Genomic DNA, 25,376 nt, shown 5'->3' with positions numbered 1-25,376 from the left:
GCTTTTCCTTGACCTGTCTTTGCTATAGTCCCTGTTTTCTAGTTTCCCGGTTTTGACCTTTCCTGCCTGCCCTGACCCTGAGCCTGCCTGCCATCCTGTACCTTGGCCTCTACTCTGGGTTACTGACCTCTGCGTGACCCTGAGCCCGCCTGCTGTTCCAGTGCCTTACACCCTCTCTGGATTATTGACCCCTGCCTGCCTTGACCTGTCATTTGCCTGCCCCTTTATAAAGAATAAACTTTAGTTTCTTCAACACTGTCTGCACCTGGGTCATACCTTAAAACATGATAGTACGAACTGGCTATGACTGACCCAGCAGACTTGGACCAGCTCCTCAACACCATCTCCTCCCAAGGAGCCACCATTGGTAGGCACGAGGAGTTCTCTTAGCGGTCTGATGGAAGGGTTCCAGGCCGTGGCCGAACGTCACGACCTAGCATTGGACACATTGCAGGAGTGGGCTGTCTACTAGGCAGCCACGACGGTAACCTCCCAGCCCCTCAGTAACCTGGCTGGTAGCAGCGCAGTCAACCCGGTTTCCCGTGAACCCCCCCTTACCTCCCCCGGAGCACTTCGATGGAGAGTTGGGCACCTGTCGGGCGTTTCTCGCTCAGTGTTCCCTCGTCATGGAGCTGCAGCCTTCCTCCTTCCCCTCGGACCTCTCTAAGATAGCGTACCTCATCACGCTGATGTCCAGGAGGGCCTTCGTCTGGGCTAAGGACATTTGGGAACAACAGTCAGCCGTATGCTTCAGTCTGGAGGGTTCCGCGGCGTAGGTGAAAAAAGTTTTTGCGGCTTCGGTGTCCATGAGAGAGGCTGCCCGGAAGTTACTCCAGCAGGACTCCCTCAGTGTGGCAGACAATGCGGTGGATTTCTGCACGCTAGCAGAGGAGGGTGCCTGGAACCCGGAAGCACTGTTCTACACATTCCTGCACGGATTATCGGAAGAAGTAAAGGGCGAGCTTGCAGCCCGGGAACTACCAACAGATCTCGACTCACTCATCGCCTTATCCATCCAGATCAATAGACGGCTACGGGAACTTAGTGGGAGAAGTTTGATTGCAGTCCAAATCGCTCACTCAAGGATCTCAGCCTTGCATCTGATGAACTCCGGAACTCCCAGAGAGGATCCGAGCTTACCCAAGTTCCTCTAAGAGCCTCCGAAGACTGACGATTTAACTCTTCCCGAGCCTATGCAGCTCGGCAGGGCTAGGCTGTCTCCAGCCGAACGCATACGCAGACTTAACACCCAGAGTTGTCTGTATTGCAGTACTGCCGGTCATTATGTGTCTACCTGCCCCTTCAAGAGACCTAGCTCATTTGTAGGAATGAGTACTCTGGTGGATCTTAAGGACAATTTTGCTTCTCCCCCTACTCGCCCCCATGCCACCATGCTGTGGGGGGACCAGTCCAAGTCTCTCCAGATACTCATCGACTCAAGGGCCGATATGAGTCTTATGGACTGATCAACTCTATGCGAAGGAGGTGTCATGCTGCATGAGGTAAATGGTCACACCAGATACTGACTGGTTTTCTGATCCAAGCTCTATTATATATTTTTTTAAGGTATCTGTGACCAACAGATGCATATCTATATTCCCAGTTATGCGAAATACAAAGATTATGGCCTAATGAACTTATTTCAATTGACAGTTTTCCTTAAACTCGTTGATATTTTTGTTCAGTGTAGTATCAGAGAATTTCACCTTCAGTTTTTCTTCTGTAAAGTAGAGATGGGTATTTGACTAGGTATGGTAACATTCTACATTTCTGTCTTTGACAGACAATGATTTAACATAACTCAGACATTAATTATTAACCAAATCAGTTTATTATGCATGAAGGAATCCCTTGCCTCGGTCTCTCTCTGCAGACACATACCCAACATTAAATACATGACTTGGCAGGAATTCAGCATAGTTCACCATGGTTGCACATGCTTCAATAAAATGATAGATATATTTACAAGCGACTTCTTTCCCAAATTTGAACATTCCCCGATCCCACCCCACAGCACTTTCAACGTTCCTTTTGAAATTCACCCACATTAAAAAAAAAAAAAAAAAAAACATGGGGCTTTTGGCCAATACAACACAGAAATATATGGAGTTCATCATTAACTACATAAATATGGCAGTAACACAGAGGTCTATATATATATACACATACAAGGTTGTGATGTGGGGAGTCTCTCTCAGACCAGAGCATGCCTTCATCTGATTCCTCTAAAGCAGACTGCTCTTAGAACACCTTCAAGATAAAGAACTAATAAACAGGAAGGGTACAATAGTTTTACAAATCTCCTACTTATTTTTCTTTTTTTTTAGACTGGTCAGGATTTTAGTAGTATAAAACAAAATAAGGCACAATTAATACTTTGACCATTTCTTGTCCAGGGGATTGTACAGACATCTAGTAGTGTGGCTTGGAAATGGTTGATTGATTAGAACTGTCTGTCAGCTGACCTTCCCTTTGTATTCCCAATCAATCAATCAATCTGAGTGATTCTAAATATGTTGTGGCAAGGACATCTACCTAACTAAAGACACACACACAAATAGAATCACATGGAACCCCACAAACAGAACGACATGTTGACAGAGAGAACCTAGTAGTGTACACACTACCAACACAGGAACATACAACTCCCCTCCCATTGCCTTTGGTTAGGCCACAGCACTGCCTTTTCAATTGGGGAACGTTAAACAAATGTTTTTTTCTTCAACAAAAGTCCCACAGGCAATCGATTAATTGATTGATAAGGTTCAAATCGAATGCTAAAGCAGTTGAGGGGAGGGATAAGAACAAAACTAAAAGATCTCCCTTTCCACCGTCTTCTCTGACCATCACAACCACTCAGCTTGACAACCACTCTGCTTCTGTTAACATGAAGAGAACCGTGACATCACAAGGAAAATTCTAGCATTCTAGCAATGTTTTGTTTCTTTTCCTTTTTCAGATATTCTAACAGCACAAAACCCAGACAAGTTAATGTCCTTCAAATCCCCCAGAAACAGTTTGTCAACATTGGTTTCTGTTGGTGGTGATCTGTATGGTGGAGGGGAGGAGTCAGTCCAGAGCCCGCCCACTGGGCCATCCAATCAGAGGAGGAAGGAGGGCGGGGGACAGAGGAGGGCGGGGGACAGAGGAGGGTGAGAGGAGGGCAGGGGACAGAGGAGGGCGGGGCACAGAGGAGGGCGGGGCACAGAGGAGGGCGGGGGACAGAGGAGGGCGGGGGACAGAGGAGGGCGGGGGAGGGGCAGGCGGGCGCTGGCAGCTGTTTGGGTCCTGGCTTTGGTTGGTGGTGTGAACAGAACAGAGCAACAGTTCAGTCATGTTTCAGGTGGTCCTTGATGTCCTCCTCATCTGTGTATTCTGAAGGCTCATCCCCGGGCTTTAATAGCCGACCAACATAATCATATTTTTCTGTAATGCGAGATCACAGGGGTCAAATTAAACTGCACTCTGAATCCTCATCTTCAATGGGCTTCAATATAGCCATAAATATATATCTTTATATCCATACATATCCTACATACAGTACTAGTCAAAAGTTTGGATGCACCTACTCATTCAAGGGTTTCTTTATTTTTACTATTTTCAACATTGTAGAATAATAGTGAAGACATCAAACTATGAAATAACACATGGAATCATGTAGTAACCACAAACATGGCATTCTTGGCATTCTCTAAACCAGCTTCACCTGGATTGCTTTTCCAACAGTCTTGAAGGAGTTCCCATATATGCTGAGCACTTGTTGGCTGCTTTTCCTTCACTCTGCGGTCCAACTCATCCCAAACCACCTCAATTGGGTTGAGGTTGGCTGATTGTGGAGGCCAGGTCATCTGATGCAGCACTCCATCACTCTCCTTCTTGTTCTATTAGCCCTTACACAGCCTGGAGGTGTGTTGGTTTGTTGTCCTGCTGAAAAACAAATGATAGTCCCACTAAGCACAAACCAGATGGGATGGCGTATCGCTGCAGAATGCTGTGGTAGCCATACTGGTTAAGTGTACCTTGAAATCTAAATAAATCACAGACAGTGTCACCAGCAAAGCACCCCCATACCACCACCTCCATGCTTCACGGTGGGAACCACACATGTGGAGATCATCTGTTCACCTACTCTGCGTCTCACAAAGACACGGCGGTTGGAACCAAACGTCTCAAATCTGGACTCATCAGACCATAGGACATTTCCACTGGTCTAATGTCCATTGCTTGTGTTTCTTGGCCCAAGCAAGTCTCTTCTTATTATTGGTGTTCTTTAGTAGTGGTTTCTTTGCAGCAATTCGACCATGAAGGCCTGATTCACACAGTCTCCTCTGAACAGTTGATGTTGAGATGTCTGTTACTTGAACTCTGTGAAGCATTTATTTGGGTTGCAATCGGAGGCTAGTAACTCTAAAGAATGTATCCTCTGCAGCAGAGGTAACTCTGGGTCTTCCTTTCCTGTGGCGGTCCTTACTAGCGCCAGTATCATCATAGCGCTTCATGGTTTTTGCAACCGGACTTGAAGAAACTTTCAAAGTTCTTGACATTTTCTGGATTGACTGACCTTCGTGTCTTAAAGTAATGATGGACTGTCATTTCTCTTTGCTTATTTGAGCTGTTCTTGCCATAATATGGACTTGGTATTTTACCAAATAGGTCTATCTTCTGTATACCACCCCTACCTTGTCACAACACAACTGAATGGCTCAAATGCATTAAGGAAAGAAATTCCACAAATCAACTTTTAACAAGGCACACCTGTTAATTAATTGAAATGCATTCCAAGTGACTACCTCATGAAGCTGGTTGAGAGAATGCCAAGAGTGTGCAAAGCTGTCATCAAGGCAAAGGGTAGCTACTTTGAAGAATCTCAAATATAAAATATATTTTGAATTGTTTAACACTTTTCTGGTTACTACATGATTCCATGAGTTATTTCATAGTTCTGATGTCTTCACTATTATTCTACAATGTAGAAAATAGTAAAAATAAAGAAAAACCCTTGAATGAGTAGGTGTCCAAACGTTTGACTGGTACTGTACATTTCATATCCTTTATAACATACCCATGAACTGCATCTCCCACTCTCTGACTGACTCCATCTGAACAGCGTTGAGGTCTGACAGGTCATCGTACTCCTCCCTCAGGGCATCTTTCTCCAAACAGAACGTGGCCAGACCCCTCGATGCATCCCGGCCCGCAAAGATACCATATGGACCGTCTGTAGGGAGAGAGACAGTTCAGTAAACAGAATCTATTCCTACTGCATCTAACTGTATGGTTCAGTTCTAGAATGACCATCTGTAGGGAGACGCAGTGCAGTAAACAGAATAGAATATGGTGCTACTAAAGAAATGACACGCGGTGACCCACGTGACTCAACACACACGGACGCGGCGACCCACGTGACTAAACGGACGCGGCGACCCACGTGGCTAGAAACGCTGGCTTGTTAAAGAGGTTAGCTAAAAAAAATGCTACTTCATTAGTTCTCATATGCACGCTATTGGCATGCGCAACGTCCCACATGCCTCCTTGTCAATATTCTACGCCCCCACTAGAGAGCTCAAGTTAGCTAGACTAGCTAGCCTAACTAAAACTGCTGGGGAAAACTCAGTGATGGAGCCTTCTGGAAAGACGATCACTCTGCCACATAGCAACAACCAATTTAGGGATTGAATTCAAATAGTCGCAACTTGAAGCAGTTCAAGCCTTTGTGCGAGGGGAGGATGTATTGGCGGACTTGCCAAAAGCCTCCTTTACCAGTTCGCTAGCTAGTTTTAATCTTCAAGAGGCTAGGTAAAAAGCCTCAAATTCTGGCCTGCGTGTTCCTGTTAAAGTCTATGGTCGACCGACGACCAAATCCGTGATGCAACAGCCCTGGGTCTGAGAACGGTGGTTATGGAGAAAGACAAGAACGCTATATGGGAGGGTGCATGAGACCTTGTCTTCGGAAGTCCGGAGAGCTGGTTGGGGAAGACCAGGAGAGATGTGTTGGCCTCAGTCCTATACAGCTCCACAATCTGAATCGTTGTGGATGAAGTTCATATGACCTACATATGGTATGAACAATGACCTAGAACTGTACTTCAACAATATAGAATGGCACAGTGATGGATACATGGAATGTCGGAATGGAAATTATAGTGATGACACACCAGTGAATGATTGGAAGTTTTGTATTGTACAAATGTAAATGAGTAACAAGTGTTTGTGTGCATGATAGGCCTATAAGACATTAAGTATAGACTAAATACAGTGATGGGCCGTTAAGTAGGCTAAATACAGTGATGGGCCGTTAAGTACCCGTGGTGCACTCCATCAACAGCAGGTGCATTTCAAGAGCGGCAAATTTGAATCCAAATAAATGTCAAAATTCAAATTTTTCAAAAATACAACTATTTTACACCATTTGAAAGATAAACATCTCCTTAATCTAACCACGTTTTACGATTTCAAAAAGGTTTTACGGTGAAAGCATAAATTTAGAGTATGTTAGGACAGTACATTTACAAGAGTTGTGTGTAATGTTTTGTCAAGTCAAAGACAGGGTCACCAAAACCATAAAACCAGCTAAAATGATGCACTAACCTTTTACAATCTCCATCAGATGACACTCCTAGGACATTATGTTAGACAATGCATGCATTTTTAGTTCTATCAAGTTCAAATTTATATCCAAAAACAGCGTTTTACTATGGCATTGATGTTGAGGAAATCGTTTCCCTCCAATAACCGGCAGTCAAGTCAGCGTCACAAATTAAATAATTAAAATTAGAAAACATTGGTAAAATATTATATTGTCATTTAAAGAATTATAGATTTACATCTCTTGAACGCAATCAACTTGCCAGATTTAAAAAAATAACCTTACTGGGAAATCACACTTTGCAATAATCTGAGCACTGCGCCCAGAAAAATACGCGTTGCGATAGACTAGACGTCATGTTGGGGAGATCTAAAATCGAAAATACTATGTAAATAATCCATTACCTTTGATTCTCTTCATCAGATGTCACTTCCAGGTATCACAGGTCCATAACGAATGTAGTTTTGTTCAAAAAAGCTCATCATTTATGTCCAAAAATCTCCGTCTTGTTAGCACATGATCTAAGCCAGCCGGACTTCTCGTCACGAACGAGGGGAAAAAATATATTTCCGTTCGTTCAAACATGTCAAACGTTGTATAGCATAAATCATTAGGGCCTTTTTTAACCAGAACATGAATAATATTCAAGGTGGACGAATGCATACTCTTTTATAACGTATTGGAACGAGGGTACCCAACATGAACTCGCGCGCCAGGTGTCTAATGGGACATCATCGTTCCATGGCTCTTGTTCGGTCAGATCTCCCTCCAGAAGACTCAAAACACTTTGTAAAGGCTGGTGACATCTAGTGGAAGCAATAGGAAGTGCCAAAATATTCCTCAGCCCCTGTGTTTTTCAATGGGATAGGTTTAAAGTCAATACAACACATCAGGTATCCACTTCCTGTCAGAAAATGTCTCAGGGTTTTGCCTGCCAAATGAGTTCTGTTATACCCACAGACACCATTCAAACAGTTTTAGAAACTTTAGAGTGTTTTCTATCCATATATAATAAGTATATGCATATTCTAGTTACTGGGTAGGATTAGTAACCAGATTAAATCGGGTACGTTTTTTTATCCAGACGTGCAAATGCTGCCCCCTAGCCCTAACAGGTTAAGTAGGCTAAATACAGTGATGGGCAGTTAAGTAGGCTAAATACAGTGATAGAAGTACATCATAAAACCCTTGAATGAGTAGGTGTCCAAACTTTTGACTGGTTCTGTATATAAATTAAATCAAATAGCCTAGTAAACAAAGCAAAACATTACAAATGTTAAAATCACAAATGTTAAAATGCACAGAAAAACGTGGAGCCTAACCAAAATTCAGAACCACTGGACAGCAACATAATAAACTAAAGCATTGATCATTGGGAACGAGATCAGAATGACTGCTAAGGCTTGATCCATAAGTGTAATAATTCAAAAAGGTAGCATAGCCTATGAAACTAAATCAGTTCAAATCAAAAGACCTGATTAATATGACATCAATAACACAGCCACATCCCCGGTGGCGACACATTCAGAAATCAAAATATGGTTTTCAAAGATGCAATACTCATGATCATTTTAAGGAGAACAAAAACGACTTAGTCTACATTTCAACACCACCACAGAAGCTTTGGGTATCTTCCCAATTAAGTAGCCTAGTTTTGTTGTTGGCTACTTGAAGAAAACTAGAGCCCATCACTCGCAGCCCACCTCTTCCAATGCATTGTGGGAAAGTGCGCATCTAATCCTACTAGATGAAGAGCGGAGGTGAGTACAACATCCTGGCATTTAAACCATACTAGATGAAATGTTGCATACTATAAAGCATTTATTTTGGCATACTGAGAATGCGTCATGCGCAACTGCGTTGTTTCCCCGCTATTGGTTGATTTTGGTTGCTCCTCCCCATATCTGATCATCAGCTGTTGTCATACACATTTAGGCTTTGACATCAGGCATTTAAAGTATACTTGATTTGTAAAATTTCCTATTTAAACAAAATTATTTTGCATACTGGAACGGCCTACTATTTAGGAAGTAAGTATGGGTATTCGGACAGGGCCAGAGAGAGTGATAAGAATATATAGTCTGGTTCAGGAAGGGAATGTCTATAGAAGGTGTTCCTCAAGTACTGCAAGAAGTAGTGCCAGAGGTGGTTTGACTTAACATCAGAAGCTCCTGTAGGTGTCTGTGGCGATGTCTGCCCACTTGCCCTTCAGCACAGGCATCATGACCCCCAGCACGGCCTGTACATTGAAACACCCCTCTCTCGCTCTTCTCTCCACTTGTCCTGCTGTAGGACACAGAGAAGATGAAGGTAGTACCTGCAAGAGGATGTTGTGGATGACAACGGAAAATCTCCGAGACCCAAGCCAGCCGCCACTGACATAACAGGTGTGCCACAAATGATTTGGCTGGCTAGACTACCTAGACCTTTTCATTCCAAATTATTGACTGAAATTAACCTAAAATAGTGACGACATATAACATATTGAATTTGGCCTTTACTACAATAGCCCATAGAAACGCATTGAAAAAACACATTCAGAAATGCAAAAAAGAGTCAAAAAATAAGGTTAAGTGTCTGTCCTATATATAGGAGATAAGAAAGCTCAGGAAATATGTGTTTTTGGACACAATTAACCCCTTATTTTTGTTGGCACAAAATTACTTCCATTAGTTTGTATGGGTTACCTTCATACAGGTCCCGTGACACTTGTAGAGCAAAACAGAGAACACCATGTCCATCAGTCTCCCCTTTCCATAGAGTGGACACAATAGTTTGTAGGTCAAACAACTCGGATTCAACAGACGTTTTTGTGAGAAGACCGATTTCCGGGATGTCTTTCGATCTGACAAACACCGCTTTAGCTCTGCCACCTTTCACCACAGACGTGGAAGGCTGACATCGGCGGATGGGGTGTAGTGACACGCAGCCCATGAAGATATCTCTAGCTTAAACTGATGGATTTTGATGGGGATTTTTTTTTTAAATGTTACTTAGTTTGACACATGGGTATGTCAATAGACTCAAGGATTAATTGATGGAAAGACTAGTCCATGACATGTGACCGTCATGCTTATCGGTCTATGTTAATTTGCATAATATAGTGGAATTAACTTGGCGTGTGTATTTTGATTAGTCTACATAATCACTATCTTAATAACACATCACACAGCCTATTTTGAGCGGGATTTCTCCTGCAGCTAAATGTCCTTGTATAAGCCCAGTCATTGCACAACAATGCTAAATGTAATTTTGTGTTAAACAGTTTTGGTGCACGATTAAAAAGAGTTACTCTTGCTATTTGTATTTCTCAACTGGTAGCCTAATTGAAGCCCGTCCCCACCACTTTACAATGTGAGCTGGAGGCAGTATGCATTTTGAAAACACAGGCCTACTTAATTGTTTGAAACCTGAATGTTTTACTTCATATTACGAGGCATGTCTTGCCTTGCTTCAAAGTAGCCTATAGGCAAATCCCACCATGTAAACGTGGAGGTAATTCTATTATAAACACTGAAAGTTTGGGGAAGCTTACAATTTATCCTACCATTTCTATCGATGTGTAGTTACGATTTTCAAATGAGCATTTTCGTGGAAGTTTCATTTCAATGATAATGTTATCGTTTCGCAAAATCACTGTCACGTGGTTAATCATAAAAATCTGAATTAAATTAAAATCCAAAAGTTAAAATTCAACTACTGCGAGATCAGCCTCTGCCATATAGACACATTGATACACTGTGATTCACTGGAGGCTAAAGAAATGAGCACATAAATACAGCTGAGCCATCATTCTGGAGAGACGCCATCTCTTCACCACACCCCCCCATTCTGGAGAGAGACGCCATATCTCCCCCCCCCCATTCTGGAGAGAGACACCATACCTTCACCCCCCCATTCTGGAGAGAGACATCATATCTTCACCCCCCCATTCTGGAGAGACACACCATATCTTCACCTCCCCCCCATTCTGGAGAGAGACACCATATCTTCACTTCCCCCCCATTCTGGAGAGAGACACCATATCTTCACCTCCCATTCTGGAGAGAGACACCATATCTTCACCCCCCCCCCCCCCCCCCCCCATTCTGGAGAGAGACACACCATATCTTCACCCCCCCCATTCTGGAGAGACACACCATATCTTCACCCGCCCATTCTGGAGAGACACACCATATCTTCACCCCATTCTGGAGAGACACACCATATCTCCCCCCCATTCTGGAGAGACACACCATATCTTCACCCCCCCCCATTCTGGAGAGACACACCATATCTCCCCCCCCCATTCTGGAGAGAGACACCATATCTTCACCCACCCCCTCCCCCCCCCCCATTCTGGAGAGACACACCATATCTTCACCCGCCCATTCTGGAGAGACACAACATATCTTCACCCCATTCTGGAGAGACACACCATATCTCCCCCCATTCTGGAGAGACACACCATATCTTCACCCGCCCCCCATTCTGGAGAGACACACCATATCTTCACCCCCCCCCCCATTCTGGAGAGACACACCATATCTTCACCCCCCCCATTCTGGAGACACACACCATATCTCCCCCCCCCATTCTGGAGAGAGACACCATATCTTCACCCACCCCCTCCCCCCCCCCCCATTCTGGAGAGACACACCATATCTTCACCCGCCCATTCTGGAGAGACACACCATATCTTCACCCCATTCTGGAGAGACACACCATATCTCCCCCCCATTCTGGAGAGACACACCATATCTTCACCCGCCCCCCATTCTGGAGAGACACACCATATCTTCACCCCCCCCCCCCATTCTGGAGAGACACACCATATCTCCCCCCCCCATTCTGGAGAGAGACACCATATCTTCACCCACCCCCTCCCCCCCCCCCCCCCATTCTGGAGAGAGACACCATATCTCCCCCCCATTCTGGAGAGACACACCATATCTTCACGCCCCCCCCATTCTGGAGAGACACACCATATCTTCACCCCATTCTGGAGAGACACACCATATCTCCCCCCCCCATTCTGGAGAGAGAGAGACACCATATCTTCACCCCCCCCCCCCCCCCCCCCATTCTGGAGAGACACACCATATCTTCACCCCCCCCCCCCATTCTGGAGAGACACACCATATCTCCCCCCCATTCTGGAGAGAGACACCATACCTTATTTATTTGAGGCTAAATTGATTTTATTGATGTATTATATTAAGTTAAAATAAGTGTTCATTCAGTATTGTTGTAATTGTCCTTATAAAAAAAAAGAATAATAAATCGGCCGATTAATCGGCAGCGGCTTTTTTGGTCCTCCAATAATCGGTATCGGTGTTGAAAAATCATAATCGGTCGACCTCTATTAGCAACCCATCCTAGTGTTGCATCTTTAGCAAGAGGGGGAATCTACATTTCTAACAGAGATTTTCATCTCTGTCACATACAGAACACTGTCATCAGGTGCGCTGTTAACCTGTTAGGGCTAGGGGGCAGTATTTGCACGGCTGGATAAAAAAAATGTACCCGATTTCCTCAACATCAATGCCATAGTAAAACGCTGTTTTTGGATATAAATATGAACTTGATAGAACTAAAAATGCATGCATTGTCTAACATAATGTCCTAGGAGTGTCATCTGATGGAGATTGTAAAAGGTTAGTGCATCATTTTAGCTGGTTTTATGGTTTTGGTGACCCTGTCTTTGAATTGACAAAACATTACACACAGCTATTGTCAATGTACTCTCCTAACATAATCTAACTTTATGCTTTCGCCGTAAAACCTTTTTGAAATCGGACAACGTGGTTAGATTAAGAATGGAGTTTTGCCTCAAATCGCATTCATTACGAATCGCTTCATTACAGGAGTTGCATGTTCTGTTAAGATAAATTACCATACTCTGTGATTTCTGATTTCATACCATACTCTGTGATTTCTGATTTCATACCATACTCTGTGATTTCTGTCATTCTGAGCACCATGGGTGGACACCCTAATGGGTTACACAACCAATGCATAGGGGTCCAGGTAAATGTCTCAAATGGCCGGTAAATTAAAATCTTCCCGGTCACATTGTCCGGCACCACATTTTCCTAAAGGAAACCCTGCTAGGGTCTCAAGTTGGAAAAACTCATAGCCCACTGTGAGTGTTTTACAATGTTATGGTTGGAAAACTGTCCCATAGACATCTAAAAATGTATTTTCACTATTTACAGGAGCTATCCAGAATCATGCTACTATGAGGCTTAACAAGAACTGTCCCACTGCACCAGGCTAGAGGGATGAAAGACAGCTACACTCTACAGCACATCATGGAGGGCCGGGTCTGTGTAACCACATCCGTAAATCCCCCACTGGGAGTAAAACATTTTAGTGGCCCCCCCTCTTCATACTGGAGATATATTTTTGATTTGTGCAATTCTAAGATGTTTGCAGTTTTCAATATGATATCTGAGTGAGACTGACTAACAACATCAATAGGTATTTTTGGGTCAGACAGATCTATTCAGGTTTAGGGTACTTCATGTTCATGCACTGCAAAATTAGGGGGCAGGGAGGAAACATGCCAAAAGTGAACATGGGTAGTACAGTAGTAGCTAGCTAGAATGCATGGGTGATTCACATCATTGAGTTACTATGTATACGGAGGACATCCAAGAAGGAACATGGTTAACTTCAGTGGAGTAAGGAAATGTTCAGCCCCTAATTAGCAAACTAGTTCATTTATAACTAAAACCTACATTTGGCTAGCTTGCCGATTTCAAGTTGATAGCACACAAGCTAAAGTTAATTAGCTGGCTGGCTTTCTATAGGCTGATCAATGCTAGCTAACGTTAGTTGCTACTTGCTAGCCACACGGTCGTAATGTTTAACAGGTTGCAGTTGTCTAATATGTCCCCCGTTTTAGTGTAGAAAATGTGGGTGATGATTTATGCGCCCTATTCGTGATGTTAGCTGCAAACAATAGAACATGATTCATTCAATTCAAAACGGGGATATCCAACCACCGTATGGTCTTGAAGTCTGAGGGCATATTATCATAGCTTCGTGCAGACATGGACGTAGAGAAGCTGTTGTTAGCAAGACTAGCACAGTACAGATAGAGCACCAAACACTTGTCAGATCCTCAGAAAGAATCATAACTGCTCGGCCTCTGACCACAAGGCACTACAGAGGGTAGTGCGAGCGGCCCAGTACATCACTGGGGCCAAGCTTCCTGCCATCCAGGACCTCTATACCAGGCAGTGTCAGAGGAAGGCTCTAAAAATTGTCAAAGACTCCAGTCACACTAGTCAAGTCTAGGTCCAAAAGGCTTCTTAACAGTCTTCCCTGTGGCTCAGTTGGTAGAGCATGGTGTTTGCAACGCCAGCATGGTGTGTGCAACGCCAGGGTTGTGGGTTTGATTCCCACGGGGGGCCAGTACAAAAAAAACAAAAAAAGTATGCATTCACTACTGTAAGTCGCTCTGGATAAGAGCGTCTGCTAAATGACTAAAATGTAAATGTAAAATGTACCCCCAAGCAATAAGACTCCTGAACAGCTAATCAGATGGCTACCCAGACTATTTGCACTGTACACCCCACTCCCTATTTTACTCTGATGCTACTCTGTTTATTATCTATGAATAGTCACTTTACCTCTACCTACATGTACAAATAACCTCAATTACCTCGACTAACCTGTGCCCCCGCACATTGACTCTGTACCGGTACCCCCTGTATATAGCCTCACTACTGTTATTTTTCTGCTGCTCTTTAATTATTTGTTATTTTTTACTTTTCTATTTTTAACTTATCACTTATTTTTCTTAAAACCGCATTGTTGGTTAAGGGCTTGAAAGTAAGCATTTCACTGTAAGGTATACAGCTGTTGTATTCAGCGCATATGACAAATAAAATTATATTTTGATTTGAATTTCTGATCACTGTGTGAGGACCCAGAGCTACTGGCATGAAGGTTCCATATTTGGGTTGTTGTTAAATTGAAGAGAAACATTACTTCAAAAGTTGTATTTTTACATTTGAGTCATTTAGCAGATATACAGTAGTGGGTAGATACATTTTTGTACTTTCTCCCAGTACTGGTCCCGTGGGAATACGAACCCACAACCCTGGCATTACAAGCACCATGATCTCCCAACTGAGCCACACGGGATCCCATGAAGTGATATGTCTTAAAGTTTAAACAACCAGAAATCAATTAAAATCAGGCTTCTGCTTAGAAGAGACACTACATGCCAGCTGACAATGTTCTTCCAATCTAGTGAGAACTATCTTGGTTGTCTCGCACATGGCAAGGCTAGATAGCCAACTCAAAATAACCAGATAATGTTGTTAGATACATTTTTGGTTAACTTTCCACTCCTACGAGACTAGCTAGCTAGATGAATGATGTAAGTGTATTTATGATCATGATTACATAAGTGAGGTTGATGGGTGGGTCCGCAAGCCTACCTAGCTACGAGCCTAGCTAATGTTTGCTAGCAATCTTCTTCAGCTGATCAGCTAGGCCTAGCCCACAGTATTACTCCTCAGAATATGGCTCGTATAGGACAACCTATAACGTTAGTTAACTAGCTGTGGAACTTGATATGATCTCAAAACTGTTATGATATATAGCAGTAAGATAATTTAGCCAAATGGCAAAGTTGTTCGCTACCTAGTAACTATGCCTAGCTTTAAAAACGGACATGGTTTAGCGCTAGCTAGCACAGGGGCTTGGTTTTTCCGCACCACTTTGGGGATAACTAGTTAGTTAGCTAACGTTAGTTTTCATGGTCCCCGCTTCAGCTAACGCTGATCAGTCTGTCTAGCTAACAATCTAGTTTAGATGTAACTACATAACAGGTAGCGTAGATAGCTAGTTAGCTAACCACCTTGTAAACAAGCGTGGTTAACGTACTGCTACAAACTACTGCTTGCACAGACAAACTAGCTAGCTGGCTAACAAGCCATGTAAATGCAAAGTGCCAGATTAACTAACGTGCAAAATGAAATCACTAAAATAAATTGCTGTAACTGAGTTAGTTAGCTAGCAGAAGCTAGCCCTAATAACCGATGCCATCATTTCTGTTGGTCTAGACTGGTACCAGACACAGTAGCTAGCTAACTAGTGTGCTCTTTTCCATTCACAGATTCCTACCTCGACCATAAAACTTTTTGCCGGTGGTAACATCGAATACTTTCATATTAACTGCCATCATGATCCGGGGGTTTTGCAGTCCATCGTATTCCCCAAGTTGCTCCAAAGTGAAATCACGTCTTCTCATCTTTGGAAGAGATGAGGCCTCGCTTGCCTGGGCCGCGTCAGCACCAATCCGTTTACCCCATCGCCGATAAATAACATAGCAGATCGCAACCACTAAAACTAAAATACTTAAATTTAACAACATCCCGCCAAGACTGAACCCGTCAGACTCCTCTGAAGTTCTCTGCCCGCCACTGGTGTCAACTGCTCCACTCGAGTTGTCGCCATCGTCCGCCATACTGTCGATAGAGCCGACCCACAAAGACCCGCCCACCCGGGGCTTCTCATCATATGATTGGCCTGCGTCAGTAACGTTGGGCGCTCACGGCGGAGCAGCACAACACCAGCAAGACAACAATGGGCTATTTGTTGAAATGATAGCGAAAATTTGTGTGTTTCTCTAGGCCAGAGATTAGTTGCACGGAAAAAGCAAAGCGTAGTTTCTTAACGGCATAGCCATTTAGAGTAAGGATTAAGTTATGAAATAATATAACAACAATAGCCCAGTTTGTGCCCATGGCCTTTAATAATGTGCATATGCTGAGAATCTTTCTCTCTCGCAAACAAGAATTCCTGGTCAATTAGCCTAATAATATGGGTCAATCTATGTAGCACAAACCCATTACTTTACTACTACACATCCACTAAAACATGGGATCGTTTCAAATCTGGTACTATTAGATACATGGTCTCTCCTATCATTGTTATGCGGATGACAAACATTTTTCTCCTTCCCGCGTCTGACACCCAGATGGCGACACGCATCTCTGGATGCCTGGCAAATATCTCTGCTTGGATGTTGGTCCACCACCTCAAGCTCAACCTTGACAAGATGCTCTTCCTCCCGGGTAAGGCCTGCCCGCTCAAAGACCTCCATCATGGTTGACAACTCCACGTTGTCCCCCTCCCAGAGTGCAAAGAACCTTGGCTGACCCTGGACAACACCATGACATTTTCTGCAACTCCAAAGCAGTGACTTGCTCCTGCAGGTTCATGCTCTACAGTCTACAACATCCATAGAGTACGACCAAAGATTATGGATAAACTGATAAGATACACGTCTCTCCGCCCTAACAATGGGAGTAATTGTCCACAAAGCGGCATTTCTAGCTCCCACCTATCCTTTCTTTGGATTGGTGGATACGTCTCATTATTGTAATCTATTTTTGAATATTCGATGAGGGTTGTTGATATCAACTTCCGGTATTCAATGGAGAGAAATACTATGCTACTGTAACAGTATAGCTTCCGTCCCTCTCCTCGCCCCGAACCAGGGACCCTCTGCACACATCGACAACAGCCACTCTCGAAGCATCATTACCCATCGTTCCACAAAAGCCACAGCCTTTGCAGGGCAAGGGGAACAACTACTTCAAGGTCTCAGAGCAAGTGACGTCACCGATTAAAACGCTATTAGCTCGCACCCCGCTAACTAGCTAGCCATTTCACATCGGTTACACTACTAGCCTCATGACATGAATATGCATAGCCATCTCGAGACAACTCCGCTATAAATTGTTTTTCCTCAAAGTTGCCAGGATGATATTGGTCACATACACATGGTTAGCAGATGTTAATGCAAGTGTAGCGAAATGCTTGTGCTTCTAGTTCCGACCATGCAGTAATATCTAACAAGTAATCTAACAATTTAACAACAACTACCTTATACACACAAGTGTAAAGGAATGAATAAGAATATGTACATATAAATATATGGATGAGCGATGGCCGTGCGGCATAGGCAAGATGCAGTAGACGGTATAGAGTACAGTATTTACAAATGAGATGAGTAATGTAGGGTATGTAAACATTATATAAAGTGGCATTGTTTAAAGTGACTAGTGATACATTTATTACATCGGGGCGGCAGCGTAGCCTAGTGGTTAGAGCGTTGGACTAATAACCGAAAGGTTGCAAGTTTGAATCCCAGAGATACAAATCTGTTGTTCTGCTCCTGAACAAGGCAGTTAACCCACTGTTCCTAGGTTGTCATTGAAAATAAGAATTTCTTTTTAACTTTCTTGCCTAGTAAAATAAACATCCAATTATTAAAGTGGCATGAGATTTGAGCCAGTATGTTGGCAGCAGCCACTCAATGTTAGTGATGGCTGTTTAACAGTCTGATGGCCTTGAGATAGAAGCTGTTTTTCAGTCTCCCAGCTGTGATACACCTGTACTGACCTCGCCCTCTGGATGATAGCGGGGTGAACAGGCAGTGGCTCGGGTGGTTGTTATCCTTGATGATCTTTTTGGCCTTCCTGTGACATCAGGTGCTGTAGGTATCCTGGAGGGCAGGTAGTTTGTCCCCGGTGATGCGTTGTGCAGACCGCATTACCCTCTGGAGAACCTTGCGATTGTGGGCGGTGCCAAATTTCTTCAGCCTCCTGAGGTTGTACTGACTCTGACAACATATCCCAAATGAGCCATGTTTCCGTGAAACAGAGAATATTACAATCTCGGATGTCTCTCTGGAAGGCAACTCGTGCTCAAGATGGTGCCGACAGAGATGGTCGCCTCGCTTCAGGCCCTTAGAAAACTATGCAGTTATTTGTTTTTTATGTATTATTTCTTACATTGTTAGCCCAGAAAATCTGAAGTGTTATTACATACAGCAGGGAAGAAATACTGGATATAAAAGCGATGTCAATTTACCATCCTTACAACCAGGAATACGACTTTCCTGAAGCGGACCCTTTGTTCGGACCTCCATCCTGGACATGGGATCTAATCCCAGAGGCCGACCCAAAACAACACGGTCGCCGCAGGAGAGGCAGACGGAGTGGCTTACTGGTCAGACTCAGAAGGCAAGCACAACATCCACCGCTTCCGGGCATATTACTTGCCAATGTCCAATCTCTATATAACAAACTGGATGAAATTAGGGCACGAGTTGCCTTTGAGAGAGACATCAGAGATTGTAACATTCTCTGTTTCACAGATGTTGTGTGTGTATAGTGTGGATGTTGTGTGTGTATAGTGGGGATGTTGTGTGGATGTTGTGTGTGTATAGTGGGGATGTTGTGTGTGTATAGTGTGGATGTTGTATGGATGTTGTGTGTGTATAGTGGGGATGTTGTGTGTGTATAGTGCGGATGTTGTGTGGATGTTGTGTGTGTATAGTGGGGATGTTGTGTGTGTATAGTGGGGATATTGTGTGTGTGTATGTCACTTGTTAAATAAGAAGGATTATTTAGACATTTTTTAGACAATTAAAACATGGATTGAGACATGGATTGAAACATGGATTGAGATATGGATTAAGATATGAATTGAGGCATGGATTGAGACATGGATTAAGGTGTGGATTGAGGAATGGATTAAGGCGTGGATTGAGATATGGATTGAGGCGTGGATTGAGACGTGGATTAAGGCGTGGATTGAGATATGGTTTAAGGCGTGGATTGAGACGTTGATTAAGGCGTGGATTGAGGAATGGATTGAGACGTGGATTGAGACGTGGATTGAGACGTAGATTGAGACGTGGATTAAGGTGTGGATTGAGACATGGATTAAGGTGTGGCTTGAGGCGTGGATTGAGACATGGATTGAGGTGTGGGTTGAGACATGGATTGAGACGTGGATTAAGGCGTGGATTGAGACATAGACATGGATTGAGACATGGATTGAAACATGGATTGAGACATGGATTGAAACATGGATTGAGACATGGATTAAAACATGGATTGAGACATGGATTGAAACATGGATTGAGATATGAGTTGAGGTGTGGATTGAGACATGGATTGAAACATGGATTGAGACATGGATTGAAACATGGATTGAGATATGGATTGAGATGTGGATTAAGGCATGGATTGAGACATGGATTGAAACATGGATTAAGGCATGGATTGAAACATGGATTGAGATATGGATTGAAACATGGATTGAGACATGGATTGAAACATGGATTGAGATAAGGATTGAGGCGTGGATTGAGACATGGATTGAAACATGGATTGAGATATGGATTGAGACATGGATTGAAACATGGATTGCGATATGGATGAAGGTGTGGATTGAGACATGGATTGAAACATGGATTGAGACATGGATTGAAACATGGATTGAGATATGGATTGAGGCGTGGATTGAGACATGGATTGAAACGTGGATTGAGATGTGGATTAAGGTGTGGTTTGAGGTGAGGATTGAGACATGGATTGAGACGTGGATTGAGACATGGTTTAAGGCGTGGATTGAGACGTGGATTGAGACATGGATTAAGGTGTGGATTGAGACGTGGATTAAGGTGTGGTTTGAGGCGTGGTTTGAGACATGGATTGAGGTGAGGATTGAGATATGGATTGAGACATGGATTAAGGCGTGGATTGAGACATGGATTGAGACATGGAATGAGACGTGGAATGTGATGTGGATTGAGACATGGATTGAGACATGGATTAAGGCGTGGATTGAGACATGGATTAAGGCGTGGATTGAGACATGGATTAAAACATGGATTGAGACATGGATTGAGATGTGGATTGTGACATAGATTGAGACATGGATTGAGACGTGGATTAAGGCGTGGATTAAGGTGTGGATTGAGACGTGGATTAAGGCATGGATTGAGACATGGATTGAGATATGGATTAAAACATGGATTGAGATGTGGATTGGAACATGGATTAAAACATGGATTGAGACATGGATTGAGACATGGTTTGAGACATGGATTAAGGCATGGATTAAGGCGTGGATTAAGGCGTGGATTGAGGCATGGATTAAGGCGTGGATTGAGACATGGATTAAGGCGTGGATTGAGATATGGTTTAAGGCGTGGATTGAGACGTTGATTAAGGCGTGGATTGAGGAATGGATTGAGACGTGGATTGAGACGTAGATTGAGACGTGGATTAAGGTGTGGATTGAGACATGGATTAAGGTGTGGCTTGAGGCGTGGATTGAGACATGGATTGAGGTGTGGGTTGAGACATGGATTGAGACGTGGATTAAAGTGTGGATTGAGACATGGATTAAAACATGGATTGAGACATGTATTGAGACATGGATTAAGGCATGGATTAAGGTTTGGATTAAGGCGTGGATTGAGACATGGATTAAAACATGGATTGAGACATGGATTGAGACATGGATTGAGGCATGGATTAAGGCTTGGATTGAGACATGGATTGAGACATGGCTTGAGACATGGATTGAGACATGGATTGAGACATGGATGAAGGTGTGGATTGAGGCATAGATTAAAACATGGATTGAGACATGGATTGAAACATGGATTGAGACATGGATTGAGATATGGATTGAAACGTGGATTAAGGCGTGGATTGAGACATAGACATGGATTGAGACATGGATTGAAACATGGATTGAGACATGGATTGAAACATGGATTGAGACATGGATTGAAACATGGATTGAGATATGAGATGAGGCGTGGATTGAGACATGGATTGAAACATGGATTGAGACATGGATTGAAACATGGATTGAGATATGGATTGAGATGTGGATTAAGGCATGGATTGAGACATGGCTTGAAACATGGATTAAGGCATGGATTGAGACATGGATTGAAACATGGATTGAGATATGGATTGAAACATGGATTGAGACATGGATTGAAACATGGCTTGAGTTATGGATTGAAACATGGATTGAGATATGGATTGAGGCGTGGATTGAGACATGGGTTGAAACATGGATAGTGATATGGGTTGAGGTGTGGATTGAGACATGGATTGAAACATGGATTGAGACATGGATTGAAACGTGGATTGAGACATGGATTGAAACGTGGATTAAGGTGTGGTTTGAGGTGAGGATGGAGACATGGATTGAGACGTGGATTGAGACATGGATTAAGGTGTGGATTGAGACGTGGATTGAAACATGGATTGAGATATGAGTTGAGGCGTGGATTGAGACATGGATTGAAACATGGATTGAGACATGGATTGAAACATGGATTGAGATATGGATTGAGATGTGGATTAAGGCATGGATTGAGACATGGTTTGAAACATGGATTAAGGCATGGATTGAGACATGGATTGAAACATGGATTGAGATATGGATTGAAACATGGATTGAGACATGGATTGAAACATGGCTTGAGATATGGATTGAAACATGGATTGTATATGGATTGAGGCGTGGATTGAGACATGGATTGAAACATGGATTGCGATATGGATTGAGGTGTGGATTGAGACATGGATTGAAACATGGATTGAGACATGGCTTGAAACATGGATTGAGATATCGTTTAAGGCATGGATTGAGACGTGGATTGAGACGTGGATTGAGACATGGTTTAAGGCATGGATTGAGACGTGGATTGAGACATGGATTAAGGTTTGGATTGAGACGTGGATTAAGGTGTGGATTGAGGCGTGGATTGAGACATGGATTGAGGTGAGGATTGAGACATGGATTAAGGCGTGGATTGAGACATGGATTAAAACATGGATTGAGACATGGATTGAGATGTGGATTGTGACATAGATTGAGACATGGATTGAGATGTGGAATAAGGCGTGGATTAAGGCGTGGATTGAGACATGGATTAAGGCGTGGATTGAGACGTTGATTGAGACGTGGATTAAAGCGTGGATTGAGACATGGATTAAAACATGGATTGAGACATGTATTGAGACATGGATTAAGGCATGGATTAAGGCGTGGATTGAGACAGGGGTTAAGTCATGGATTGAGGCATGGATTGAGACATGGATTGAGACATGGATTAAAACATGGCTTGAGACATGGATTGAGACATGGATTGAGGCATGGATTAAGGCTTGGATTGAGACATGGATTGAGACATGGCTTGAGTCATGGATTGAGACATGGATTGAGACATGGATGAAGGTGTGGATTGAGGCATGAATTAAAACATGGATTGAGACATGGATTGAAACATGGATTGCTACATGGATTGAAACATGGATTGAGATATGGATGGAGGCGTGGATTGAGACATGGATTGAAACGTGGATTGAGATGTGGATTAAGGTGTGGTTTGAGGTGAGGGTTGAGACATGGATTGAGACGTGGATTGAGACATGGTTTAAGGCGTGGATTGAGACGTGGATTGAGACATGGATTAAGGTGTGGATTGAGACGTGGATTAAGGTGTGGATTGAGGCGTGGATTGAGACGTGGATTGAAGGGAGGATTGAGATATGGATTGAGACATGGATTAAGGCGTGGATTGAGACATGGATTGAGACATGGATTGAGACGTGGATTGTGATGTGGATTGAGACATGGTTTGAGACATGGATTAAGGCGTGGATTGAGACATGGATTGAGACATGGATTAAGGCGTGGATTGAGACATGGATTAAGGCGTGGATTGAGACATGGATTAAAACATGGATTGAGACATGGATTGAGACGTGGATTAAGGCGTGGATTAAGGTGTGGATTGAGACGTGGATTAAGGCATGGATTGAGACATGGATTGAGATATGGATTAAAACATAGATTGAGATGTGGAATGAAACATGGATTAAAACATGGATTGAGACATGGATTGAGACATGGATTGAGACATGGTTTGAGACATGGATTAAGGCATGGATTAAGGCGTGGATTAAGGCGTGGATTGAGGCATGGATTAAGGCGTGGATTGAGACATGGCTTAAGGCGTGGATTGAGACGTTGATTGAGACGTGGATTAAAGCGTGGATTGAGACATGGATTAAAACATGGATTGAGACATGTATTGAGACATGGATTAAGGCATGGATTAAGGCGTGGATTGAGACAGGGGTTAGGTCATGGATTGAGGCATGGATTGAGACATGGATTGAGACATGGATTGAGACATGGATTGAGGCATGGATTAAGGCTTGGATTGAGACATGGATTGAGACATGGCTTGAGACATGGATTGAGACATGGATTGAGACATGGATGAAGGTGTGGATTGAGGCATGAATTAAAACATGGATTGAGACATGGATTGAAACATGGATTGAGACATGGATTGAAACATGGATTGAGATATGGATTGAGGCGTGGATTGAGACATGGATTGAAACGTGGATTGAGATGTGGATTAAGGTGTGGTTTGAGGTGAGGATTGAGACATGGCTGCTGCTGATTATCCTCCCTCTCCTCCCTCTAGGTCATCAGGCTGCTGATTATACTCCCTCTAGGTCATCAGGCTGCTGATTATCCTCCCTCTCCTGCCTCTAGGTCATCAGGCTGCTGATTATACTCCCTCTAGGTCATCAGGCTGCTGATTATACTCCCTCTAGGTCATCAGGCTGCTGATTATCCTCCCTCTCCGGTCTCTAGGTCATCAGACTGCTGATTATACTCCCTCTCCTCCCTCTAGGTCATCAGGCTGCTGATTATACTCCCTCTAGGTCATCAGGCTGCTGATTATACTCCCTTTCCTCCCTCTAGGTCATCAGACTGCTGATTATACTCCCTCTCCTCCCTCTAGGTCATCAGACTGCTGATTATACTCCCTGTAGGTCATCAGACTGCTGATTATATCAAATCAAATCAAATGTATTTATATAGCCCTTCTTACATCAGCTGATATCTCAAAGTGCTGTACAGAAACCCAGCCTAAAACCCCAAACAGCAAGCAATGCAGGTGTAGAAGCGCGGTGGCTAGGAAAAACTCCCTAGAAAGGCCATGTCGTGTCTTTGGCTATGCCGGATTAAGTGATATGACATGCTAACTTGTAAAATGATTTCTCTGTAATTAATATTACCTGATTAAGCTAATCATGTAAATGTAATTAACTAGAAAGTCGGGGCACCACGGAAGAACGTTTATAGAGCTGTTATCTTCCGAATAAACTCTTAAAATACTTAGTAATATTTTACATCGATAGCAGTCAATATTAAACCTTATCTTATTTTCAGTCTCATAATGAAAGTTATAAATTCTTGGCTATCTTCACGAACCCTGGCTAACAAGTTGAATCAGCAATACAAAATTGGGTTTAATTATTTATTTACTAAATACCTAACTAATCACACAGAATTACAAATACACAGAATACAATGATGTCATACAGAAAACGTCCTGGTGAACGGAACCTGTATGAAAGCTGGTTACACAAAGGAAAGGGGGTTGGGCTTGAATGAAAGAGCGGGAAGATTTAGGAACAAAGAAACAGCAGCTATGCTATCGTAAATACATTATCTTATGCATTCTAAATTACCGCCCATTTGGAAAAGGAAAATGCAATAAATATTTACTCTGAGCTGCGCTTCGGTAGATTGGTTGTAGATGCTGGCCAGGTTGGCCAACAGATCTTCCTGTAGTGGAAGAATGTCAATGGTGGTAAATTGGATACGTGGTGGTATCTTCGTCCGTCTGTTAGACTGGATCCGTCGTCTGTCCTTTCCTAGCCCACGTCAACAGCGGTCGCTGCTAACTCAACGGCTAGGAAGTAGCACTTCTGTAGTGAATAAGCTCAAAGTTCATACCATTCGCCACCAAAGCTCACGCCGAGGTTGGCTTAGTTCTGTCCTTGACATGTGTATCCTTCTAACGTAGAGGCTGCAGACCTCCCGTACTGGAACCACCGGTTATCTTTTCGTCAAAGGCTTATATAGTGGAGAG

General features: G+C 43.2%; 1 protein-coding gene across 1 annotated transcript; it reads right to left on the bottom strand.

The window, feature by feature from the left end:
• Nucleotides 1–1,808: 1,808 nt before the first annotated feature.
• pgrmc2 (progesterone receptor membrane component 2) lies at nucleotides 1,809–16,092 on the bottom strand. The gene is made up of 3 exons (XM_014211764.3): nucleotides 15,710–16,092; nucleotides 5,063–5,218; nucleotides 1,809–3,426 (listed from the first exon to the last, which is right to left on the bottom strand). The coding sequence occupies exons 1-3, from the start codon at nucleotides 16,050–16,052 to the stop codon at nucleotides 3,329–3,331; spliced, it is 597 nt and encodes a 198-aa protein (XP_014067239.1). The 5' UTR covers nucleotides 16,053–16,092; the 3' UTR covers nucleotides 1,809–3,328.
• Between the last annotated feature and the right edge of the window lie 9,284 nt (nucleotides 16,093–25,376).

This window comes from Salmo salar, chromosome 09, assembly GCF_965601325.2.
Source record: "Salmo salar chromosome 09, fSalSal1, whole genome shotgun sequence".
Classification (NCBI taxonomy): Eukaryota; Metazoa; Chordata; class Actinopteri; order Salmoniformes; family Salmonidae; genus Salmo; species Salmo salar.
This window is presented reverse-complemented; position numbering and strand designations above follow the sequence as displayed.